The sequence below is a fragment of the Apis laboriosa genome, unplaced genomic scaffold, assembly GCF_014066325.1.
Source record: "Apis laboriosa isolate Shangri-la unplaced genomic scaffold, ASM1406632v1 scaffold12_cov154, whole genome shotgun sequence".
Classification (NCBI taxonomy): domain Eukaryota; kingdom Metazoa; phylum Arthropoda; class Insecta; order Hymenoptera; family Apidae; genus Apis; species Apis laboriosa.
Window position 1 is genome coordinate 3,197,325 of NW_025221207.1, and position 27,547 is coordinate 3,224,871.

Below are 27,547 nucleotides of genomic sequence, written 5' to 3' on the forward strand. Positions count from 1 at the left end.
GCATCGAAACGCTGAAACAATAAAACGTCGCGAATCGAACGCGAAATGCTGGCTATTCACCCATTCCCCACTATAACCCCGTCAAATTTTGCGTTTAGGCCGAATTAGAGAAGTGAAATAAGCAAAACGCTGAATCGTATCGATATGATACTCGTATCGATCGAGTATCGTTCGATATCCGACACGCATACCGAAAATAATAATGATTCGTACAGTCTCGCGACAATGATTACTGGCAGGCTGTCCACCTGCACTGTGACGAGAAAACCGAGCAAGCAACACGCTCGATGATTTCGACTGCGAGCAAGTTCTGACACGCGACAAACCGTCGGTGATATACGATTTCGATGTCGAATGTTTGTCACCGTAAGCTTCGCGGCTATGTACCGTCGTGATTTACGTGCACCATCATTAATCAGAATCATTTGATATGTGTACTTACCGGGCCGAACTGCTCGAAGTAGTTTTTCACGTCCTCCAGCGTCGTCGGTGCCGATAGTCCACCGACGAATATCTTCTTTGTCCTTGTCACCATCTGTAACAAGAAAAAAGGTATTGCGTATTAGTCATCGATTCGATAATTGCGACGAACATATGCTGTCGTTATAATAGTACATAAATATAAACAATTCTCTGGCGTGTGAACGTATGTTAATGATACAACGCAAAATATACGGAAAAAATTCGACGAAATTCGCAGAAACGTGTGTTTTGGTTATAATATACGACGTAAATTATAATGGTTTTTATGTTGTAATAAAAATAATACGCAGTTGCTTACCATGGTAAGAATTGTTCGAAACGCGAACAAGACTCTACGATCATCATGATTCGAATAATATTACGGACGCTGATCGATATTCACACATTTATTTCATTCGCACTATTAAATTTATGCACTTTTTAACTTTAAAAACTAAGAATGCGAGCAGATTGTTAACGAGTGTCTTGACGCACGACGCGAACTACTTTTAATGGCGGTTGCGCGGGAGTATGCGCGCGCAGCAAATTACTAATTAATACTATTCTTACGTACAAGGTGGCGCATGAGTATCAATTTTAAATCTAATATATAAAAGAATCATATATACTACGTATATATGATTGTGAAAAATCATAAAACGTATAACGAATGAAATAAAATAGAAATTTTATACGTATTTATTATATCGCACGATACGTAATACGTTCCGAACGCGTCGAAAGTTAAAGTCGTACTGAAAATTATTTCTCTCCTTCCTATACCGCTATTGTTTTGAATTTAGTCGAAGCTATCGTGTTATGTATATGTTATGTATATATACGAATGTATATATACGTAACATATACATTGTTTTCCTTATAATTCGCCTTTTCTATTTCAATTATATTATTTAATATTATTAAGAATTATTTAAATAATTAATAATTAATAATTTATATATATATATTATATATTATTATATATATATTATATATAAATAATATATATAATTATTGTAATCGATATATGGTTGTAACTTAAAAAATATTGTAATAAAAAATGTTTATATAAATTTTTTTCATTGTTTTCGTATTATCCATTCATCATTAAAGTTTGATTTTCACATGCTACAGAATATATTGCATAAAAACACGCTTCCATTCCCCTTAGTTTTTGAAAAATTGTGTTTTAATTCAGTTATTTATTTAAAAGTTTAAGAAGTTGCAAACTTATTTCGATAATGACTACGTCGAAGTGTGTTTTTCCTGAATTTTGAACAATCGATGTAAAATATTGAACGAATATTACATCAAAGTATAATTTGAAATATAAATTTTTAATTTTAAACGACGGAATTAGAATATTTTTTTTTTATTTCGAACTCAATAACTTCTCCTAAACGAGAAATCTGAATTTCTAGATATATATAAAGTTTTTACAAACAGCTATTGATCGACACACATATATTTACGTCAACATGGTTGCACACAACACCGTTTAAACCGTACGTGTTCATATTTGGCATGAAAAATGGAACGTACAGGAAACAGGAACGATATTTATTTCCTTTGCGAAAACGCATTGAAACTCGTTATCATATTTTCAATAAATTTTGTTAACAGACCGGCAAAATAAATTTTGCTAAAAGACCTTACGCCAAAGCAACCGTGCAAAATGACGTGAACATCCATGTTCACAAAGATAAAATAGCGTATCAATTGTCGACCAAACAATTTTCTTTTAAAAACAAATTGTTAATATTATTGATACATCCTAAAATTCTTTAAAAAAGAAATATCTTTTAAAAAAAAATCCAAATATTAAATATTAAAAATGACATTTATACATTATTTATTAACTCTGTTTAAATCCGCAGAATTTTTTCTTTATTTTAATCTTCCTTGCGACATTAATGGTTAATAAATTTTAGCTTTGTAAGATTTTGAAAGCATACGTCTCAAAATATGTTTACTTTGTAGATTCACGAGCACAAAAATGCGGCGGGAATAATGCTCTTTTCAAACCGTGTTTTGGGGAGGAGAGAACTGGAGGAGAGATGGAATATATACATGAGAAAGACGGCTGAAAAATGGCACATTCGTGGTTAAGAAATTGATAAGGTGGCTGATAAAATATGAATGGTTCGTGTCGGGCACACCACGTCGTTTCCACGGAAAAGATCTTTTCATCGGCGACATTTTTCATATTTGTTCAAATCGGTAATGTCAATTCCAATCGACGTCGCTGTATCAGATCGTTTCTTTTGTACGTTTCAAAAGCGAAAGAAACATCGTTATGCGAACGTGTTTGATGAAGTTATTAACACGCCGCGTTATTCTAATATCCCGTGAAATAATTCGCTGGAAAATCTATTTGTACGTATATGTAAATTAAATCGGAATCCTTCGGTAACTTGGAATTCATTAACGAACACGTAATATTTCGACATAATTATTCGTTAAATATAGATCGAATAAAGCCCGCGGGCATTTAAGAGTGATTATAATTTTATGAATGTTCCATAAAACAAAATTTATGGAAAAAAGATTATCCAGACATAAGTGATAATATGAATTACTACTTTTTTCCCCCCATTTTACGTGTAATTTATTAATTCGAATAATATTATTGCGAACTAAAAAAAAAAAAAAAGGATAAGAAATCTAAAAACTTATCGTTTCAACAGCACGAATAGGAAAGATTTGTAGAAAATGTTCACGTCATCAATCGAAATATCGACTCGGTTACAATTCGCAGATCCAAAGGAGATGTGTATTTGGATCGATTCACCGTTATCATCCAGGGGAGCGAAATCGAGAAACTGATACAAGTATAAAGAGTCTTGCACGTGGCCTCCATATTGAAAAGTTTTCTCGAGTAAGAGGACAGAGACGTTTCAAGCGTAACGTAGCTATGCTCGCGACGAACGATTTCGAGAAACTATGCCGTACACCGACGTCTTCCATATTATTCCCTCCGCCCCTCGAAACGTTCGTTGATTGACAGATTTTCCCAGCTCGAAAGCAGATCGTGAAATCTTTCCACGTCTTCTCGACGTTTCGAACCGAGACAAAGATCCCGATCGTTCAACGAAAGAAAAAAAAAAAGTAAAAACGAAAAGCCGACATTCGTTCTACGAATCGAATCGGTATGAAAACGAGAGGCCAGAAACCGTTTCGTTGGAACGAGAACGACTTGGTTCGTGGCGAAACTAATTACAAGGGGTCGTTTCAACCGCGTAGAATATTCTAGATCGAGACGAGGGAAAAAAGAGAAACAAGGGAAAATGGGAACATCTTAATAACACGATGGCAATGTAATAAAGCCCACCGTACATGGAGGAAATTTCGCCTAGGAGAAGCGGTGGCGTCGTTTGGAGGAAAGAGAAGAGAAAAAAGAGAAAAGAAAGAAAAAAGAAAAAGAAAAAAGACGAATGAAGGGAATAAGTGGAAGAGGCAGAATGATAGAACGGGAGAACGGGGGAGCTGAATACAGCGAAAGAGGTAAACTCTGGTAATTTCAGTGATGGCTCGGCTTAGACCTCTCTATATCCGGTGAGTAACGCAAACCCCTTGGCGCAAGTCCTTCCACCTCGTGGTGCCTGAAACTCAACTCACCCGCTTCTCTTCCCTCTTTCTAATCCCATCCTCCCCGGTTCGCGCTCATCCCTGTACCCCCTCTCCCCCTCTCATCTCATGGGAGGCGGGAGGAAGCTCGCGAACCTCGCAGGCCGGTTAGCCTTGCTGGCTAATCAGCGAAGTGTATAAAGTGCCGGGGATGAAAATAAAAACGGATGAATCTCGAAAATTAAATAAATAACTCGGCTCCGATTCCGTGGACGTGAAAGAACCGTGGCTCGACGTGAAAGAACTCGAGAGAGTGATGGAAAAGAAGGACGATGGAGACGGGGGAATGAAAGAGACTGGAGAGGGGGGGAGAGGAATATAGGAGGAGAAGTATAGAGAGAAGGTAATCTGAAACAGCTGAGAGAGGCTCGAAGAGGATGGTCAGATTCGGAGGAGTCAAACGGGGGTTGAAAAGGAAGGGATCGGAAGAGATGGGTAAATAAACGAGGACGAAAGGGGTTACCGCTTATTTGAATGAAGTTGCAACACCTCCCCTTGCTGCAGTTCGCCCCCTCTGAGAGGGGGAATTGAAGCATCCTGATGCTTCCTCGTGCCATTTCCGTCGAGCGGGTTTCCTCGGCCTAAGAGCCGGCCGAGTTGCTGAAATTTTATTACGCTCCGCTACGCTCGTTCCCGTTAATGAGCGCATTGTCGTGCAAACGAGACATTTCAGTTGGGGACAGCGTCTCTGCTCGAGACCCACCAGTCACCTTCTCTTTTGTTCAATAACATGGAGAAGAAGAAGTCGGATTGGACACGATGTTGCACGGGAACCAATTATATTACCAGGCCATGCTTGTAATTGCCACGATGAAGCTTCGTGAAATTTCGTGAGCCTATTCGATCCTCAATTTAAGACGAATATTAAGTTTCGTGAAAAATTATTAATAATTGGAAAGGATTGTATTTCGAAAGGATATCGATGATCGATTCACAAGAATCGAGTTTGATTATCATATAGATGTTAAGAGATGAATGGAGGAAGAGATAATCGACACAGTGGAAACTCGAAAAGTTCCCCTTATTATGCCGTAACATTATGTAAATACTGAAAAATTATTACAATTTTATAACTAGCAACGACTTTATAGTTTTATCTTCTCTTAGGGACAGTCTTCATTCTCAGATTGTAGCCGCAGGAATCTAAACTTCAACGATCAATGTCGAGATATATACGCGTCTTCCTACCTTGCTTTCTCGCAGTTAAAAAAAATGAAATTGTCACGCGAAGAAAACTGGATTAACTATCCTCGGGCTTTAAAAAATCCGCTATCACCGTGGGAAGGATATATCCTAGTTTGTGACCATTTTCTTAATAAATATTTTACGAGCAAGAATTTTTATCGCGGAAGATTTCGAAGCAAATAAATGACTCGTGTCAAATAAAACGTTTAACGCTGATAAATAAGGATTAATTTAAAAAAAAAATGATATATCAGAATTCCAAATGACGAAAGAAACGTAAGATATGTATGAGTAGAAGAACGGTACACGTACATTTGAATATATGTCAGCATGTACGTCACAGTTCTTAATGTCAACATTCGATGAATTGAGAGGCAATTTCCTTCTGACAGTCTTAATTAGTCTGCCCTTCCATCGAATGTACTGGAATAGTACGTGCTTACTTTTTTATCATAGATCCTTGAAACATTTCCACGAGAGAAACTATCGATCAAATAGCCTTAAAATTTCGAAATAACTGGAACAGAAAATCAGTAAATGTTAAACAATTGTGTAACGTTTTAAATAATATAATCGACGATTTCACATTTTTTTATATTCACTCCCTGCCATATCTCTCTCGTAAATTCCCAATTTATTCGACAAAGTAGAAAACGAAAAGAAAAAAAAAGAGCGAAAAAAAAAAAAAGAAAGAAGAGAGGATAAAAATCATACGGATCCCCTGAATCAATGAATTCACTTAAAATCCATTTAAAATTCCCGAAGATGAACATTTCTCTAAATTTTAATCGCGCCAGATATAAATTACCCCGGTACAATGGTGCTCGAACGTTTTACACGGCGAGGATATATCCCTATTAATCTCATAATCATCCCCCGACGCGGAAAACGGGCGAAGGAGAGCGAGAGAAACAGGGGTGGACGGGCGAGGTGTTGGAGGTGGAGGGAGAAATGGGTAAAATAAATATTGGAATAAATGTCGGTGAGTGGGCGTGCCAGTTTTAACGGGCCCAAACCGTTAAATCGTGAACAGCGGGAATATTGTCGTGTGGAATGGCAAGGAGAACGCTTTGCTCGTTCGCAATTATTGTGAAAGTTTAATCGGCCGCTATATGCTGTGCCGATGAGACTACAAAAGCACGAGGTGTATATACATATATATATGTATATGCATACGTGTCTGGTGTATCGCGAAAAGTTTCGGTAACGTTCGGAAAATGTTTCGCAATTTTTGTTCCCTCTATCTCCGCGACAGTAACGGGCGAAAGAGAAACAGAGAAAGGAGGAGTTTAAACGACACGATGCCTTGAACGAAAATTGCATAAAATGATATCCAGCGATTTTATTTCATACCGCTTCTCAAGCGCGGTAATCTCTCTCTCTACCTATTTTTCTCTTTCTTTTTTTCGACTCTCTATCTCTTTTTTACACCCACGTTCAAATACGCCCACATTTTCGTATCGTTTAATGCGAAAGGAAAAAATTATATTAACGGGATTAACGATATGTAATTTCAACGTTTATTTTCAACATTAAATATTTTGTAAATTGATTAATAGAAATTGGTTATTGTAGGATACAATTATTAAATCTTACTGTGATAGAAAGTAAAAGCAAAGATTAGTAACATAGAAAATGTCATTAAAATTGTATTTTAAAAGTTAAGAGGCAGGGGAACGCAGTCACGATGACAGGGCAAAATTATAAAAAGCCGCTACACGTAGTCGGAAGGAACACGAATGGTCGACCAAGATTAATACTCCTCGATGGTTTAAAAAGCGGTGGTGAATCGTTCGAGAGAGCATAAAGGGTTGAAGAAGGAAGAGGAGAGTTAGTCCAGAAGGGGAAAGCACGGTGGAAAAGTAGGGCAAAAGGGCGGGAAATGGACAGGGTGAAACCGGTTATCATTCAGAGGGTTACGAGCCTCGTCGTGGTACACGAATCCCTTTCCTTCCTTTTTCTTGCCTCCTCTCGCTACCCATTTTTTTCTCCATCTCGAGGAATCCCTCGACCACAGCTCCACCCTCGTTCACATCATCGTTTCCACTTACATTGGCGTGGCAAAACAGAATTTTCCCGTACGCTATTTCAATTTACCCTCGCTTCTAAACCTGTTTTTATTTCCTTCGCGGAAATTAACAGGAGGGCAAGAGGCTTTTTTCTTTTTCTTTCTTTCTTTTTTTTTTTTTTTTTTTATTGATACATTGATCATCGGGAAGAAGAAACAATTAGTCAGCGATGTTAATTGAAACTTCAACTCAAAGGAAATAATGAAATTCGCAGCAAAGAAACTGCGCTAATTGTTACGATCGAAGCTTTAATTCGTTCTCAAGAATGAATTCTAATGAACGTTTGAACCGTTAAACTCTATTATTCTTCTCCGAACGCTTAAGAAATTAACGAATTACAAAACGCATGAGAAACCGTATGAAAATAAAAACAGACCACTCACGTTTTCCCACACGCACAAACTAATCGTTTCCACGATTACTTTGACCCATATACTCGATCAAAGTCCCCTCAAAGTACTTCCATACTCTCGTACATCCCCATTATTTTCACCTCTATTCCACAAACAAAAAAGCCGCGTCGCTCGGGAAAAAAACGACGCGGTATCGTATTTGTATCAGGGATTAAAACAACCAAAACGTCAAACGTAAAAACGTTTTACTGTATCCCCCGTGTCTATCTTGCCGGATGCAGGTGCAGCAGCAGAGCTCGTGGACAGTGGCACGAGCGCTAATTTCCCCGAGTGGCCGACGTTTCAGAATTTAAGTCACCGGTCATAAATACAGAAAAGAGGTTATCGGCGAGAGGGCGGTAAGGCGCTCAAACATTCGTCTGCGGTTCGGGCCATCGCTATCGCACTGCCCAGCCCTGACCCTACCTTACTCAACCTGGCTTTTACACGGCCGCGTAAATACCGCGATCCTACAAATTCGCCGTTGCTATGTGGCGTAGATTGTACGCATACGCGTATATCGACCGACAGAAAAGATCCCCCATTTTTTTTTTTTTTTTTTTTTTTTGGCCAACAACATTTCAGCCCTCCTCCCCTCCCAATCAAGCTAATACGCGGAGAGGAGAGGAGAGGAGAGAATTTAAATTCGTGACCGTTTGTTCGGCTTTCTGTGATTCTGTGTCGTAAAAAGGATGCGATCGATGCATTTGGCTTTAAACTTTATACGGTTTTATTGGAAAATCGAGATCTTTTTTCGAATATTTCGCACGGAGGAGAGAGAGAGAGAGAGAGAGAGAGAGAGAGAGAGAATAAGCTTTGCGCGTATACGGAGTACGTATCTTTTTCAGTACAGTTTTTAAAACAGGTCACCGGAATATGAAAAATAAGATTTTTATCGTATTTGAATTGTCGAAGTTCGATAAAAATGATTAATTAAACAATGCCACGTTTGAATTAATTCATACTGTAAACAAACAGCACTTGTTTATATATATATATGTATAAAGAATTAAATTTGACGTATTAGTCGAAACACACAGAAGCTTCTTTTTGCTTTTAAAAAAAATATTTTCAATTACCAGAGGCCTTGTGCCTCTTTAATTCTAAAAATTGTACGAGTAGAGTAGACATCTCTTCTTAAGAAAGAATTATTTCTCTTTTGGAAAGAGTTTCAACGTTTTGTCAGCAGGATCTCTCCTCCTATTGTTAACGTCGACAAAGAATGATTGCAACCGGACCAACCGGCCGTGGCTGGATCCTCTTCGATCACGCGAGTTCTCGGATTTAGCCAGATACTTCCTCCTCCTCCTCTCCCCCCTTCTCCGTGTATAAATGACGATTATATAATAATAGATGTCGTTGCCTTATATTAAATGGTCAGGGATCTCTTTTCCTCGTTAGCCGGTGCATCCTCAGCATCCTCCAAAACAATGAAAGTTTACCAGACCTAAACGGAGGACTCGGCCGTCCCGCATTGTGCTCCCTTTGAATTGTAATCATCATACATCTGCTCGCGCGTGGTAAAACGTGAATAGTTGGAAAGAAAAGGAGCTCCACGAGCCCGAAGAATAAGTATTTTGAATGGTACAGTAGTGGTTCAAGGCTAACTAGATCGAATCCAGGCGCCATTCTCACAGAACAGAATTTCCGTCATCGTCCAACTACTCTTATATACGTTTTTCCCACCCTTCCCTCCCTTTTCACTCTCCTTTCTAAAGTCACAAAAGAGAGAGATTCGACATTCACTTCATTCAGCATTGTAATTTGAGAACTAATGTGAAATCGCGAAATCGTGAAATCATTTTTTTAAAATTTCGTTTCATTCAAATCAATGGCCAAGAGAATAGAATGGTCGACGTAATTAGTTGTCAATTCAACAAATAATAACAATTAATTTATATTCGTTATTATACGGTTGATTAATTATAATTCTCGACGCGTGAAAGAATGGAAGGAAGCTGAGATGAGAATCAAAATTATTGTTATTTGAATTTTAAATTTTTCTTTCCAACCGCATGCCACCCTATCTGGGTCTCGATTTAATAACCAAAAGTTCGATACACCTTTCGCTATCGCCCTAAATCCAACCCATTACGTTCACCGAGGCGGCCGCGATTTACCTCCTTCCCTTCCTTAGAGCCACTCCACTGACTTAAACTGTTGGACTTGCGACTTTAGAGGATTACCAGAGAATTTACCGAACTCCCTTGCACGGCGAACTACCGCCGTTTAAACTCGCTCCGATTATTTCCGAATTATCTTTACGCGTCCCGTGTTACGACTCCCGAAGAAAATTGCGTTATTTAGATAACCTTCTTTAAACGCGTTCAATTAAATCAAAGGGGGAGTTTTAAATCTTTTTCTCTTTTTTTTTTCTTTTCTTTTTTTTCTTTTCTTTATCTTTACTCGTTCTGACTTTTATACCTTCAATTACGCTCAACCGTGGACGAAAGATAAAGTAACAAAAATGAATAAGTAAAAATAATAATAATAATAATAATAATAATCTAAGACGTTAACCTTTCTGTACGTGATATTTGGAACAAATAGAAAAAGATACTGCACAAGATAATTCTCCTTTCAATCTCGAAAACGGTGATTGTACATCAACCGCGAAAACTTGTGACGGGTAAACATTAAAAAAAAAAAAAAAAAAAAAAAAAGAAGAAAGAAAAATCATCTAATGGCGAACGTTTCACAGCGATGGAAACGTTGTCTCTTACTCGGAAACCCGTTTGAGCCAAAAGGGGGGAAACGGAAAAGAGAAAGGAAAGGAGATATAAAGGAAAATGCGAAAAAAAAATCTCTCCACGTAGGAATTCCGTTCTTTTGGCGGAAATTCGATGCTGATGTGTCGGCTTTCGGACGGAGGTACGATACATTTATTGATCCTGTGGCATCAAACGTTTACGAGTCGCTCTTTGAACGCGAAGATGAAAGCATCGACGCCCGACAAGTGCACGCGTGGCTTAAGCACGCTTCTCTATTTTTACTCTCTCCGCGCCTTTGATGCACATTATCAGGACTCGCCTTTTATTCAGAAGCCCGAAATGCTCGGCGCTCTTTTAAACCCGACGGCGCGCTACGCGGAAGTTGTGCCTCGATTGTACGTTTATATTTTTCCTTCGACCGTGCCCGCCTCGATAGTTCGTCGACTCTGTTGAAAAAGTAAATCGTCGATATTGATTTTTTCCTTCGTCATCGTTTCATCCTGTTTCTTTTTTCTTTTTTTTTTTTTTTTTTTTTGAGGGGAAACCGCAAACCCTAATTCTGTATCCGAATTCTGACGAATAAGGTTTTTAAAAAATTAGGAAAGAAAACGTTACTCCGAAGAAACCGTGAGATTGTTCTTTCTATGGATTGAAAATTAACGTAATTTGTAATAATAAAAAAATCTTTGCAATTTATTAGATCTTTAGCGAAATCTTTGTAAAAGCAAGTTACAAGTAACTTTATTATTATTTTTATCTCTTCGAATTCTATTTCTACGTAGTCATTAAAAAAAAAAAAAAAAAAAAAAGAAAGAAAGAATCGATATACGAGATACGCGTAACTCGTTTTTATTCCAAGTGATTATAAGTCTTCGTAATGAATCTTTTATGACTCTACATATTTCATTCGAAACTCACATCGTAAAAGACTATATTACCAGATACCGTTTAATAATTTTCTTTATATCTCGTCAAACAAATATTCACGAGCGCGTTCGACAAGAAGGATAAAAAAACGGCCACGGTTTCATTCATTCATCCACGTGACACGTAATAAAAAAAAAGGAAATGGAACGTATGTATGACGCACGTGGACGAGAGTCAGATTCCTCGAATCGATCGATGAATCTAAGATTGACGAGAAAAAGAAATCGTCATCGGCCATTTCGCGGCTCGTTATCGCGAAATTCGTTTGATCGATCGATCATCGAGCCCTCGATGATTGAATCGATGAAAATCGGGAAGAGGGGGAAGGAAATGGAATCGAGATATCCCGGTGACCGAGTCTCACGGGTATTAGGTAATAAAAGAGGGCGTTAGAGAATCGGTGCCGAGCACTTTTTTATCGAGCTGAGATTTCGGCTGGCGCCCTAAAAAAATTCCACCCTAAAATCTTATCTCCCTCTCCAATTTCGCGAGATATATATCTCCAAGTACAACACATCCCTCTCGAAGTCACTCCTAGGGAACCGGCCTCGTAAGTTCCTGTGTGCTGCGAGGTTCGACTAAAATTGGAACAAACTGCGGAATCTGTTTCCGGTTACGTGTCTCTCTGAACAGAGAGAGAGAGAGAGAGCGTGCATATGTACGCAAGGAAGGAATGTTAGAGCGTGTTTAATCAAGTAACGAGTACAATTTCGATTCGAGTTTGTATTCGTGGGGATATTATTCCGACTTGGAAATATGGGGAGAAGGAGAGGGATTTGATATTTGTCAAAATGGGGGAAATGCCTGTTTAATAATTCAAAGAGCGATACAATTATTGGATTAAGAAAATGTAAATTTAATCATTTTTCACTGGTATTTTTTTCTTTGCACGAGAAACGAACATTTTCTTTTTCACACGATTTTTCATCCAAAATATAAAAGATACGAAGACACGATATATTGCAATTTGAGATGATAAGTAATTTGAGTAAAATTAATCTCTTAGCAAAAAGAAAAAAAAATGGAATAAACGCTCGTGGAAGAAATATAATACAACGGATATTTATATATAATATCAATATCCAAAAAACGAAGGAAGTCGCTCCAACGAGTTTATCCCTCGTTCGATTCACGATGAAAGAAGGATCTGCGCTACCTACATATATATATATTTCTTTCTCGAGATGGATGTTATTCAATGGAGAGAAAAATAGCGCAAAGGGAGACCTCTAATCACGCGTCTACGGTTGCGCGGCACGTAGAAATTCAATAACGACGTAAACTCGATCACGGCGGGCAGGAGGTAGCGCATTCAACAACCGTTTGCCGTGTCACGAAGCAAGGGGTTGGAAGTGTGGGGAGGCGCGGGTGAATCGACGGTAAGGATACCATTGTGATGTCCCATTCAATCGTGTACAACAGAAACACCATTAAGACCAGTTTGCACCGTTTCAATTAAAACGTAAACCTGCGACTGAGAAGGCATTGATTTCGACGTAACGCCATTGCAATTAGACCGCCTTTGATTGCCGCTGATTAGGGGATCCAACCCGAATTGACCAAAAATAATCACGGCCATTGTACCGATACAATTTCGAGCAATCATCCATTTCATCCATTGGATATCCAGTGGATTATATAAACCTATTTTCCATCCGGATAATTTTAACGTTTTCTCTGATTACATACAGTTGTTGGATTGATCCGAGAGATTGGAGAGATTGCGTTTTCATTCAGTGATAAGATCAAGAAATTGTCCAAGTATATAACACAAGTTTTCAGAGAATCCTTATATTTTCACTTTAATAAATTTTTCTTCGATATTATGAACGATTATAGTATTTGGTTTATGCATTCGTCGAATTTTTCATTGATGAATCTTTACACAGGTCGTGTGTAAGATTGATAATTTATTAAAATTTCGTATTTAAAATCTCTTAAAATTAACAGTGACCCTATCTGAAAAGGAAGGGATTACAACAATCGAGGTTACCTAATCTAAACGATGATTTCTTAATGAGTGAGCAAACGAAACGTGAAATACAGGAGAAATAACATTTTTAAAGCCGCAAAAATGTCATGATAAATTTTCATTCCCTTCGAATGTGACGTCAACTCGCGTGAAAGCAGGCGCGCATCGCGGAAATCTTTATGAAAAATATCTGTCTGATACGTTGTCGGAGCGGGGAACGGCCGACACATTGTGATGCGGCGATGCTATCGTTGTATTAACACGTCACACTGGAATCGTACGTGTCTACCTTAAATGAGACACGCTCTGTGGGGTCTGATGCAATGCGCATTTCCACACATTTTCCATCGATCGGCCGGGACCAAACACAGGGAACTGGCGGATGGCGATAACGCGCGATAGCGTGCCGGCGCAAGGCTATAAATCATTGCACAATGCGTCGTGTCGCCGATCGTTGCGTTAATCATATTCGCCCATTTTAATAGAAAGAAATATCGAAAGTAAATGTTTCCGCTGGACACGTGTCCACGTCATCCATAATCAAAGGAAACCAATGGCTCGCGAATGTTCGTATATTAAAATTTGAACGATTTTCTTACGCGAATTTAAACTTTGATTTATAGTTCAAAAGGTGTTGTTCGCAATATTGAACAAATTTTAATTCAAGGGTAATGAGATAATGAGGTAAAACACGTTATTAAGAGAAGAAGAATTCTCAAATATTCTAAGTTTTAATTTCTCCCCCTCAATTGTATTATTCCAACTCCATGTTCATTGTTCCGACACGACGAGTTTCGATTACAAGATTACGTAAGATGAGATATTTTCTGAAAATAGAGAAAATACTGTAGCACGAAGTGTAGTATATAATCAGTCGAAGATTCGAAGATCAAGTGGAGTGGTATCTCAAATTCAAGCGAATTAGAAGTTCATTTACAGAGTGGGGAACCTTTGATGATTATTTCTGGATACGGTTGTGTGGTTCCCTCACCAATGGGGGAACCTGTTGAAATTGCCATGAAACGGCGGAGAACGCAATTGCTCTTGGGAAGCGCACACAGCTTAAACAGCCACGAAAAGGACGCGTATTTAAACGCGATTTGACGGTCAAACCTCTGGTTACCTCTGTTAACGCAGATCTTGGGGGTGTAGCATACGCACGGTAACGAGGGATTAATTAACGACTCGTGTACAGCACGGAAACCCAATGCATGTCGACCGACATGTCTGTGTTCACCGAGATAGAAACCTCAATTCTCTGTCGACCATGTACCCGAGGCATTTGTGTAATCTTCGCCAAGGAACAAGATAAAATTTCATGAAAATCGCTTTACCTTCAATTATACCACGTATCGTTTCATCGCGTGCACAGTGCAATAATTTTAAAAATGTATGCTTATATAAATTATAGAGAATTGATATACGAGCGTGAGATTGAAATTAAATTAAGATTGAGTGGAAAGATTGACGAAATTTGGAAAAATATTTTATAAAGGATTACATTGGAAATTGCGCGGAACGTGTAACAAATATCTAAACGACAAACGGTTTCTATATTTGTTTATTTGCGTCAGAAGTTTGTGTATGCATAGATGAAAGGAACATCGGGGAGAACTTCTTCCTTCGTAAAAGCGTTGCGTAATTACGTTGTTATAACGTTTCCATCTAAATTTTATTATTTAGCGAGCTGCCTTTTGACTTTATCCTCTCTGGGGAGATTGAAAATAGAATCGTTTCGAAATCAACTTCATCCGAGAGAGAGAGAGAGAGAGAGAGACAGAAAGAATTTTCTACGTTAAATATCAGTTGTCGTTAAACCGAGCTAAAGTGTAGCTAAATGCGTAACAGTTCATAAATGTTTACTTCCGATTTAATCCGCGGAAAGAAAAAGAGAAATATCAATTTAAAGGAGAAAACAAATTTAACAGAATATTAACATCGTCAAAAATTAACTCAACTCGATTGAAATAATTATCTGAAATCTTAAGTTAAACAGAGAAGAAAATCAAATGATAAATCAATATATTTCGATATCCTCTATTTTTGTTATAATTGAAATTTCTAGAGTCGATCGATAAAATTAATTTTCCTATAAATTTAATTCAAATTTCCAAGTATTAACCAAATAATCTACTATGGATCCTCCCCTATATATTCCACGAAATTTCACCGATTTAAACATCCCCTCCATTCTTTGTCAGACGCATAGTTAATTTTCGCGAACAACGAGAGTCACTCCAGGCTTTGTAATAATCTACGTCCATTCCCGGAACTATTATACAAAATTTCACGGTGGCGTTAATTAATAATGTCGATACTTTAGATCGCTTGGCGTTTCGAAACGCACGAAATTCACGCTGGAATTGCGTATACGCGGCTCGCGACGAGCACAGCCGATTAACCCATCGCTTCGCGGAAAAGAAAGAGAATAGGAAGCGATCGAGTGCGTGCACAATGGCGCGCGATCGCTTTGGAAAATACGAGTATCGAGTATTGGGAAAATGTTTCGTCGTTTAAAACGGTACTCTCGATTTTTCCACGTTCTTGTTTCTCTTTTTTTTTTTTTTTTTTTTTTTCCTTTTTTCGATCGTTTCTGAAAACTTATAATTGTCCATGCTGGCCATCGTTAATTAAAGGCGAAACGAGCGTCTCGCGATATTCGATTCTCTGAATCATCGATCGGAGGAACGAACGTGTCGCGTTGTTTTCGTTCCTGAATTTCGATTACCTTTTCGTAATAATCGTAAAATATAGGAAAATTGGATCGTGGAAAAATTATGGATGGAGGGTGAAGTTTCGAAAAATTAATCTTTAACGACGGGTCACACCGAGGCAAATCGCGTGAATAATTCAATGGATAATCGATTGGTTAATAATACAACGGGAATTTCGATGCTTTCTGCATTTAGGGGAAATTAGAGCTATTGGTGTATTGACGCGGTATTATTCGGTATGAATAATAATTTTCTATGAAATCGGGAATTTGGCGATTAACGTGATAATTGTTGCGATCGTTACCGTGATATTACGTTACATTTCCTATATCGATCTTTGCGATTTTATTTCAATTCATTCAACCTTTTCAACGCTTTAAAAAATTTCTCCTAATAGTACTCTAACATACTTAATGAAACAATCTCATTTACTTGATCAGATCAAAAATTCAGAAAATGATATATATTCCCGTACACACAACTTTGCAAAGATTAGAAACAATCTCTTCCGATCCTTCTCCAGTGTATTCAACGATGGAATTACATTTCGAGGCGAGCAGAGGTTAGCAAAAAAAAAGAAGAAGAAGAAACGAAAATGTCAATCTGGCGTGGATGGAGAAGGACGCGGCAAATATCAAATAGTGGGATGTGGCGAGGAAAAACTCGCTTCCTCTCTCTTTCTCTCTTTTTCACTCACGGTTTTTCTGTATTTGCAGCGAAGCGAGAAGAACCGTGCACACACGCCTAGGTGAACGCAAGGGATGAAAGTGGTCGGTCCGAGTCACCTACTTTCGTATCTCGCTCGTTTGTCAACGGCATCAGAGGGGTGTGACGGGTTGGCGGAATCCTCAGAACGGGGGCTGGATGGCCCGCCGGACTCGTCGACCGGGATTTAAAAGCGTTTCGATGTAAACATCCCTTGTTACTCGCGAATTCGGCCACCTAATTCCTTCCGAACGGTGACGAGCGATCGTCCCTCCCTTTTCCCTCCACAGAGATACATCCACTTTTCATTGATCGCGATTCTAATCAAATCTCATCGTTGAATATCATCGCGTAAATGTACAATTGAGAAGAAGATGCAGCGCGGTATAAAAATAATATTTCGAATTAATTCGATATTAATTCTCTTGTTGATTATCTCGCTTTCATCCGCGAATGAATGAAAAAGATGATCAAAAGTTATGAAAAAAATACACTTTTTGATTTAAATGCGTATATATATATGTGTGTGTGTGTGTGTATTTGATATTAATTTTTATTATATAAAACCAAAACATTGAAATGCCAAAACATTGGAATTATGAAAAGTTAATTGGATATCGTTCGTTTACCTTGATGTTTTACGTCTGCTAGTAAAAGTGATATTCACGTGTATAGGATGTGTTGAGAAATTTAACACCGAAAATTAATATTTCCAGAAGAAGAAACTCTTTGATCTATGTGATTCTAATAGTTTTTATGAGAATTTTTCTTACAAAAAGTTTCTTCTTTTTTCATCAAAGATGAGAAAGCACAAGAGTATAACTGAAGTATAAATAAATCAGTTTTTCTCCGCATTTTATATATTTCAAATTTATGAAACGAATAGAATAAAACGGAGAATATTTAATATAAAGTATTTCTTTTTCTCAAAGAAAAAGAAAAATAAAAATCATAAAATAACAAAAATGAGAATATCGTTTCACCTATCCACTCTCAATCTACTATTTCCCTCTCCAATAAAATCAATCGAAATTATTCAAATTCATCCCCTATTCAACCAATACCAATTCTTCCATTTATCTCACGAAAAATAATGTAACGAAATTTCCAATAAACGAATCGCTCAAACGATCCCTTGAACTACGAAACAGAGCCAAGAAGCGAGGAAAGAAAGACGCAAAGTTGTCGTCGACTCGAGCCACCCGTTTCTTTATCCGATTATCATCGATATCAAGCACCAAGGGAAGAGGGGGAGGGGCCGCGTTCATCCCTCGAAAGGACAGGGAATACCCCATACCTTCAAGGACGGTCACTCGGGGAATAATTATCCCCAAAGAGGATTAACTTCTCTTCCGTCTGATCTGCTCGTGACGAATCTCTTTTTCCCCGTCCTCCTCCCCCTTCCTTCCACGGAGTCGTGGCTGCCCGCGTCGCGCTGTTTTAATTCACCCCCTCCCCTCCCCTACCCCCTCATGAAATAACGAGCTCCGGGTCGCGTTTCCAGTTTGCGAATAGCCGGCAGACCGCCGCGAAATCCGCTTATTACCTTCTCCTACCTTTTGCAAAGCGGCCACGGAACGGAGCAAAGGACAGATCCCAACAATGATGTGTATATACGCGCGTCCATATATATATATATATACGTGTGTATATTCGTGTGCGCAACAGGAGAGAATGGAGAATACACTCGTTGTAGCGGCGAACTTTCACATTTTTCCCGAGTCGAGATCCTCGAGGAGGGAGGAGAGAAAAAAAAAAAAAAAAAAAAAAGAGAATCCGCGCCTCGTTCGAGAAAAAAGTCGAGCAACCAGGAACCATCCCCTCTGCGGGCGAGCAAGTTCAGAGGATTGCGGTTGAGAAGCGTCGTACTCTCCGAGTAATAATACGTTTCGCCGGCGCAACGTTTAATCAACAACCTGCCTACCTCCCTTCGCTTCGAGCTGCCTTGCCTTTGACCAAACTTTTCGCGCGGTTCCCCGATGAAAAAAATATTTATCGCGTTCATACCAGGCGACCCTTCCTCGCGACGAAACCCTTCGGTTGACCAGCATCGACACTCCGCTCCTCACGAGGGTTTCGCGATGGACAGATAGGACGAATGAAAGTGTGGAGGAGGAGGGGGGACTTCGTGGGATGACAGTGAAAGTTAAACACTGTCCAACTGTTGCTCGTGCGTCCGACCGGTCTATGTCTTAATTACGAATGAAACTGGTTAATTCCATCCTGATTTCTCGAGAGAGTCATTTCTTCGAATCACTTTTTGAGGAATTATTAATTTTTCTGTTTAATCTAGAAATAGAATTTATATATACACCGTGGAATTTTAATTTAAGAAAATAAAAATTAGCGATTCAAAATTTTCGTCCAATAAAGAAAAAAAGTGAGAATACTATCACTCGACGAAAAATTACAAAAGATCGTCGATAAATTCCATCTTTTCACATCCGACCTCCCACGCATCACTTTTTTGTTTACGACGTTGATATAAGAGAAAATCCGTGGTTCCTCGGTGAAAATATGTCCAAAAGTCTTAAGTATCGGTGCGAATTGAAACTAAGTTGGTGCGCGATGGAAATCGAACATCGAAGGGACGAAGGGAGGAAAGATGGGAGAAAAGAAGAAAAAGAGAGATTCGAAGCCGCGGATTATCCACGAGATCATTGGAGCTCGATACTCTCGGCATCGGCGGATTCTCTCCCGGTGTAATAAAGCGGAATGGGAAAAAATCGCGACCTAAATCTCGGCCACGTAACACCACTCCTATCACTCGACGCATCACCGAGCTCGTTAATGATCGTTTTAATGTATGCGACACGATACGCGGCCGTGGAATCGTTACTTTTTTTTTTTTTCCTTTTCTTTTTTTTTCCTTTTTTCCGGAGCGGCGGACGGGCGGGCAGGAATTAATTAAAAATCCCATCAGCCGGTGGATTGTGTACTTTAAATCGGGAAACGATTTTCATCGGGCGAATAAATTGAAATCGACTCGAGGAAACAGACTTGTCGTGCTTGCCGGGACTACTTCGCGGGATGGAGGGGAGGAGTTTTGTTCGAGATCAAACGGCGGAATGGATACCTTTACCTTTGGAGGAGTGAGGAAGTAGGTTAACGTATTTAAAATCTCGATACAAAGTGAATGCAGGATAGATGTGGCCTAGAAAGATGGAGGGGGGGATGGATGGGGGTAGAGAGGAGGAGGGGCGAAAGCTCGTTTCAAAAATTTACGATCGTTTCTTGGTGGAGGAGAGATTCCCGGCGAGGGAAGTTTCTTTTCTGGAAAAGAAGAAACTACTACACTCGGAAATACACTCGACTGGCCCGTTGAAAGGAGAAAATAATTATCGAGCGCGGTGGTCGCGAGGCGGGAACTTCGAAAGTAACGATCTCGTTATCGTTTCGCTTGGAGAGCCGAAGGACTTAAGATAATAAGTTTGCTCGGGAGGGTGGAGAACGTAATAAGGAACTAGAATAATCTCTCTCCGGTGGAAAGGAAATAGTATTCTCCACCACTCTCTACTCTGGCTTACTTATTAATTCCGTTAATAATTCCTTCATCCGATTTGACGCATCTGTACCGCGTACAGATTCTCAAAGAGCCGTTCGCGTCCGCTATATTGGAATTAAAGTAGTGGAACGGAACGTTTTATCCTTTGCTCGAATTTCGCACGCAGAAGGTGTCAAACGTAGAGACTAGAAGAATCTTCCTTGATCGTATTCAATCGATTGTTTTAACTCGAGCACGGGAACGAGAATTGTCGACGAACTATTAAAACTATTAAAAGTATAATTGTACAGGAGATAAAAATAGGAGAAAGGAAGATAAAAGGGAGACGAAAGAAAGAACGGAAGATCACATAGCGACATAGCTGTGAAAGATCCGACGCATCAGAAACTATGGTCCGGGGCGAAAGATTTTCGGAACTTCCGGGGAAACTTGGGATAGCGAAGCTTTTCTCAAATGTCATCTACGAGGAAACTTTTCGGTCACTGCACATTGTTCGAAGGAATAAACGGTGCAAGAGATAAGAGTAGAAGGAAGAGAGAGAGAGAGAGAGAGAAGCTCGACGAGATATCCACCAAGCCGGATTACTCCGTCCTTGTCCGACGGATGACGTTCAGGATCAAGCTCCACCCACGCACACATGCTCGCAGCAAGGGCACAACGTAATACCCACACATTCGCGCTCGCTCGTGCAATATCCATGTACTCACGTACGTAAATATAGTTGCGTAAGCTATATATAAACATCGATACACCTACACACGTTCACCAGAGAGGACGCACAATTTGTTCGAGGCGATCGTTCTCGAGGCCCCGTTTCCCTCGACCAACTTCATATTCGGATACATATTCGAGAGAGGATTTAATCGAGAAACGTTTGAATGGAACGTTGACCGTACCTTCTCTGGGGTGATGAGCGGCGTGATGTACGTGGTGACCGCCGTCGTGTACACTTTTCGATGACTGCCGGGTGCTGCAGGTCACTCAGTACCGCCGCGAGTACCGAGTGCCGTGCGATCAACGCTATGGCCTTCCTTCCCCGCGAGAGGAGAAAAAGACGAGGGAGAGACCGACGGTGTCTCGTGTCGCACGCTCGCGCTTCCTCAGCACACGCGCGTACGATATATCGGTGATCCCACGGCTTCCAAACGACGTGAACGTCGCGATCGCTTCGTGACAGCTCTTCTGGTTCCGGCTGACGATCGCGCGATAGGTGTCCGAATCCGCGAATCCCTTTTGCCACTGTTAACGGCGAGGCGTGAACGGCGAGGAACAGGCACGAATGAACGGCGAAAACCTCGATCGAACGATCGAACTCACACAGCTCAGGCGATCGAAACAACCGGGGGAAGGGAGGATACGTAAAACGGGATCCTCTTGATCGAAACTTCGTCTCGTCGAACGGGTTACATTCGCGCGCGATACACACTTGTCACGTTACGAATCGTCGTCGTACTACTAGCGGGCACTTGGAGCGAGCTTCGTGTAACACGCGTGAAACAACGCACGGCAAGCCAATGAACGACACACTGACAGACCGAATGAATCCACAGAAGCTGGGAAATTAAAATCTCGCGATCGATCCTTCGCCTTGAGATCGGTGATGACAACGGTTGGACCGTGACGCGTCACGTCTTCCGGTTTTGTTCTGCCTTCCTCGGGAACGGATCTTGATCGCAGGGAAGATCGGACAGAATCGGTCGTGTCGAATCCTCGTCGTCTCCCTGCCCTCTTCTCGCAGCAACGTGCGCACCGAAGATGAAGATGGGAACCGAACGGGTCGGTGAACGGCGGCGAAAAGAGAGGTTGAAAAGAGAGAGAGACCGATATATAATCCGTGGAGCACAGAGAGGCAGGTGGTCGTTGTCGCGCTCCTTGCGTCGCCGTGCGTCGAGTTCAATGCTGCACGCTGTGATGCCGAGAACGGAATGGGGCGACCGTGGAGGCCCGGGCAGTGGAGCCGTAGCGAGGGGAGGTAGAGGAGCCGCGCGGCACCCGATGGTGGGGTGCACGCTCGAGGAGCGAGGGATAGAACAGGGAGGGGCCCCTTCCCCCTCGCCCTCGAGTTTCGCCACTATCAGGCGACCGCTACCCCTCCGAGGCGCGCAGGCGCCCCCGGGGCGCTGCCGTCGCTCGAGGGGGATAGCGCCTCTCTCGATTCCGTGCCGGAGAAAGCTCGGTTGGTGCGAGTGGGACCGAGAGAAAGGGAAGCAGGGAGGGGGGGGGAGAGAGAGAGAGAGAGAGAGAGAGAGAGAGAAGGCGAGGGAGAGACGGCGTGGAAGAGGGAGAGAATCGTTTCTGTTCCTCCTTCTCGCCTGTTTCCTTCCTTCCTACGGCGAACACCCCAGCATCGACCGACACAGCGCTGCACGCCACGCCGCGTCGCGCCACTCCGCGCCACTCCGTGCTCCTCCTCGCCACGCCGACCCAACGGGAATACTTAATGCCAGCAGAGAGCCTGACTGCCTGACTGCTCCTCCTCGCCACGCCACGCTCGCTTGACGGCGGGATAGAAACGGTGGAGAGGAGAGGAGAGGAGAGGAGAGGAGAGGAGAGGAAGGGAGGGAGGGAACGGAGAACGTTCGAGTGGAGCGAACACGTCAGGAGGGAGGAAGAAGGAGGATGACGCCGGATTGTGCTCGCGAGCATCGTGTTGCACCGATGCCGAAGCGGAGCGTTTTCGGTGCATGACTACTTGTTACGCGTCCGTGAGCCGAACCCGCCTCACGCGATCAGATCGAATCGAGCGTTTCTTTGCCGGGAATCCCTCCTGCCGACCGACCGATCAACCTCCCCCTTCCCCAATGCTCGATGCGTGGATTTCGGTTTAACGAGACGTCGAGCGGGGGGACACGCGAAAAATCCGATTCAGCGATAATTTCGCGATTCCCCGCACGCTGCGTGGACGGAAATTGCAAGCCGTAAATCACAGGCGGTTAATTCCCTTTCGGCGTAACTGGGCCACTGACGTAACGTCTCATTGACGCGCGAGCAACAAGAACGATTGCGGGCGAGTCGAGTCCCGAAGTGGTATGAGCTCGCGCTTAAGGAGCCCTCCCTCCCTCCGGCCTGACTAATATTGACCACTACCACTTCCGTCCGGAGAGCCGAAAACCGGCCACTTCGCCGGGTCCTCGGTGTGGCTGGCCGAGGGCCAGCCTCCAACTCTCGCGCGTCTACCGCGGCCCGGTGTAAACGTATCCTACGCTTAACGCGGAAGGAAGGGGCTAACCTAACCTAGAAAGATTTCATTGAGTCGCAACGTGACTTGGCCTGTTGCCAATACTATGAACGGCTACGCACACCCGCGCCCTCAGCGCCCCGGCTCGTTTCGTTAAGCACGCGGTGGGATTTCCTACAGAAAAAAAAAAAAAAAAAAAAAGAAAAAAAAAGGAGAAAAAACAGGGTTGTTGGAAGTCGTAGTCGCACAATTCTCGTCGCGCTTCACCGCTTTCTTCTACGTTTCTCGTCGAGAGAGGAAGGGAGAGAGAGAGAATAATTGAGAAAGCGAGAAAAATTTTCACGTCGATGTTTTAATATATTTAAAAAAAAAAAAAGGAAGAAGAAGTTTGCTTTTCTAATTTTTTGCTAACTTGCTCGCTCTCTCTCTCTCTCTCTCTCTCTCTCTCTTAATTCCGCAATTTTTATCAACTACATAATCTATCAACGGGAAAATTTATTTCGAGCTATTAAAGCTCAGTTTGCAGGAAGTCTGTGAGAAGCTGATAACTTGTTGCAGAGAGCCAGAGGCGGTAAGTATTAAACCGTTTAAAAAACTTGCGAGCCTCGCTCGTTTCGCCTTTCGCTTTCACTATCGCTCGACGACAGCCAATTCTTGTTGTTTCCTCTCTCTCTCTCTCTCTCTCTCTCTTCCTTTTTTTTTTAATCTCATCATCGCCCTTTATATATACCAAAGTCCTTCACGGAGGAGAAGTACTCTCAAGAGGAATAACACTACCAATAACTCCTACAGGATTTAACTGTCGCATTTATTCCCTCCAATGCCGCGCACAATTGGTCGCGAAATATTGCGGAATAGGGCCGTGACCCGACCTTATTAGGGTCTGGTGTTGCTTGTTCTATAAACGAGCGACGCCAGAGGTGTTAGGAGCACGGGCAACATCAACTTGCCATTCCGGAATGATAACGGTCGGGAGTCGAGGCGAACAGGAGGAAGGAGGAGGCGGAAAACGGTGGTGTATTCAGTATTTGGCTTACATCCAGCGCAAGATGCTCAATGAACTTGGCGGGAAAACCACACTGGCGTGTGCTTCCTTCTGCCGTGAGAGTGGTGCAACTACAACCGATGTTGAATATCTTCGATGCAACGATCTGTGTAGACGAGATCTCTGGACGATTGCACCACCATGATTTTGATTAAACTATGACTTGATAATTACGTGAGTAATTACAATCGCAACGAAGATGAATTATTTGGGTTAACTCTTTAGAGAATTCTTTTGTTCGGTTTTATTCTTTGAAAGAGCATAATATGTACGTAGGAGTAAGAAGTTGTGTGTGTGTGTGTGTCAATTTCGATAATCGTAATATAAGAATCCCAACAATTTTTTTCATAGATATAAATAGATCCCTGTCCTTGTCTCGATCATCCGTCAGTTAAAGTATGAATCATTCTAAATCCATTTAGCTTTAATAGGATATAGATATCTCGATGAATATTCGCTGCTTCCTTGAAGTGAAGTAATATGAATATCGCATACGTATTATTTTCTATCTTCTCAGTGTATGCAATTACATATTGCTCTTTGTTTAATAATTTGACCGCGAGTTGATAATCTTTCTTTTATTTAAAGAAAGAATACGTTTATAGAAATTGTAACGGGAGGAATTTTTGTACGCGTGAATTGAACGAATCTAATAATATTTTTCATCATATCCTTTCAGTTTATGAAGTAAATATTTTGCTGGAAATAAAGTTTAATTTATTATGTTTTTATCAATCCTGATATACATACAAATATTTCTTTTTTTTTCCTATCTTAAAAATTCTTCCAACTCTTCCAATTCTTCCAATAGTTTAATTTGAGAGAGCAAGACGAGGACGTAAATATATATGATTAAATAATAAAACACCGTCAAATTCCTTAAAATTCACAAACGTATCCAAAATCCTTATTGTCTTTATCGCTAATTATTCGAATGTAACTTCTAATTGGAATTTCTTTTTCTCGAATATTCGCGTGCAACGGTGGAAGAAAAAGCGATAAAATTTCGGCAAAGCGATTTTGAAATTTCGGGTCGGGGTGGAAAATTATTATATCAAGACCGAGTGCGCGAAACGAGGAAAGTTTTACGCGCGGCACAAGCATGCAAAAAAAAAAAAAAAGAAAAAAAAAAGAAAACGGCGAATTCTTTCACGAGCAGCAGCCACGTCACGAAATTAAAAAGGAGGGAAGAAACGCTTGCTTGTATTTTCATAAACCGTGAAGATTAACGTAACTCGACGCATAGTGCGTGATGCGCGCACACACGCTCGCCACACTGTTGAAGAATTTAAACGCTAGCCATTTCGAGCCGTTCCGCAATAGTCATTACTCCGGGGATTGTCAACTGCCAAGGATGACGTGTAATCATGATATTGGAACGTAACCGAGTTATCAGGGCGCAGGATGGGTCAGCCCTTTCCTCCAGGGTCTCCCCGATCGGTCTCTGTACACGTTGCACAACCTCCACGGACATGTCAACACACTGTTTGCGCAGCAGCAACACGAGCCACGTTCTATTGGAATTATGGCGAATAGCGTAAAACGATAAGCCGAAACTGCAGCCAGTTCCTAATTGGCGCTCCGTGTTCACGATTCATGCATGAATTGATATTTCTCTTCACGAAATTGATTTTTAATTACATCGAGAATATGATAAATTCTCAAACGTTTAAAATATAGATGAGATAATTGGCGAGTGTTGCGAATTAAAAAGAAATATACGTACGTAACCCGATGAAAATCGAGATCGAGTGTAATTTAATCGTCAATAAACGAGCGATTTCTTCTTTCAAGGAATGATGTTGCAACGTCGTGAAAACCTCGACAAATTATTAATTCCACGCGAAAGAGCTGCATCGTCAATGGGCGAACCAGTGGTTTCCGGCAGCGTGGAGAGAAAGGAAGGGGATTCCCTTTCAACCGCGATTCCGCGATCGAACAAAAGCCGGCCAGTTTAAACAGCTAAGTGCATCACAAAGGGGGCGGCAAAAACCGTGCTCCGGCTGTTTACGTAACCGAATCGATGAAACGGTGTTTCAGGCCGTCCTCTCTCCGGGAAACATAAATTATAAACGAAAAGAACAGTGGAAAACTTTCCATCCCCGGATCCCCTGTCCCCTCGAGCCCCGTCGTCGCCACTGCCTCCGGTGCACTCCGATATTTGTCTCGACGACAGTACAAGGGCAGCATGTTTTCGACGACGATGAAGAAAACAGTCAGACGGGAGTTTCGTGCCTCTCCGCATGCGAGATGAAAGAGGAGGACGGAGTTTTGGGAACGATGGAAGAGGGGAGAGGATGGTCTCGATAGGGGCAGCCAAGTGTAACCGAAATTGTTCGACGTCGACCCACTTTGTTCTGTTTTCGCGCTACGTTCGCACGTGCCGCCCGAGTTTTAAATCCCCGATTATCAGTTTCGACGATTATCCTTCGACACTCGTCCAAGTTCTTTACCTATTCTCTTACGTCTTATATCTTGTACATTCTCCCTTGCTTTCTCTTATTTTCTCTGCCTTTCGCCCCCGCGTCGCGCGAGAATATGCACGCGAGCGTCTCTCTCCTCCCCCTTCGTGTCGCGCGAGCAACGAAACGAGCGGTTTTCGAAACTTTTCTAAAATATCCGAGCCTCTTCCATGCATTCGAGAGTTCAAGAATCCGTATCCGCCCTCCTCGGTTCCTGTGGATACCATCATCTTGTTCCACCTTTCCCCGCTCCACTTCATCCCCTTTCATCCCCTTTGAATCTCTCTCTCTCTCTTTCTCTTCCTCTCTCTCGCTGCCCTTTCAAACGCTCGATCGAGGAGAAAAGGAAGAGACCCGATCGAGGCAAGGAAAGAGGACGGATAAGAGATGGATAAATAGTTCGAATCACGCGAACACCCAGTATCCCAGTAATTAATAGGGCGCACGAGAACGCGAGGAAACGCGACTCTCGACATCCTTGCCCCTTTGTACTTTCCTTGAAACTTGCCCTACGATTTACAATAAGTCGCCTTACCTTATCGTATCGCGTTTATCGAAATTGTTGCCATTTTTAAATGATACGTTGAGCAACG

The 27,547-nt window shown here is 41.4% G+C and overlaps 1 protein-coding gene across 9 annotated transcripts in view; it reads right to left on the reverse strand.

The window, feature by feature from the left end:
- Window positions 1-27,547, reverse strand: part of LOC122720579 (RNA-binding protein Musashi homolog Rbp6) — a 772,925-nt gene that overhangs the window by 215,798 nt on the left and 529,580 nt on the right. For all 9 annotated transcript variants that reach the window (XM_043947364.1, XM_043947367.1, XM_043947362.1 and 6 more), the window contains one exon: window positions 443-535. In XM_043947364.1, the coding sequence (XP_043803299.1) occupies window positions 443-535 (93 nt within the window). The remainder of the gene's footprint in view (window positions 1-442; window positions 536-27,547) is intronic.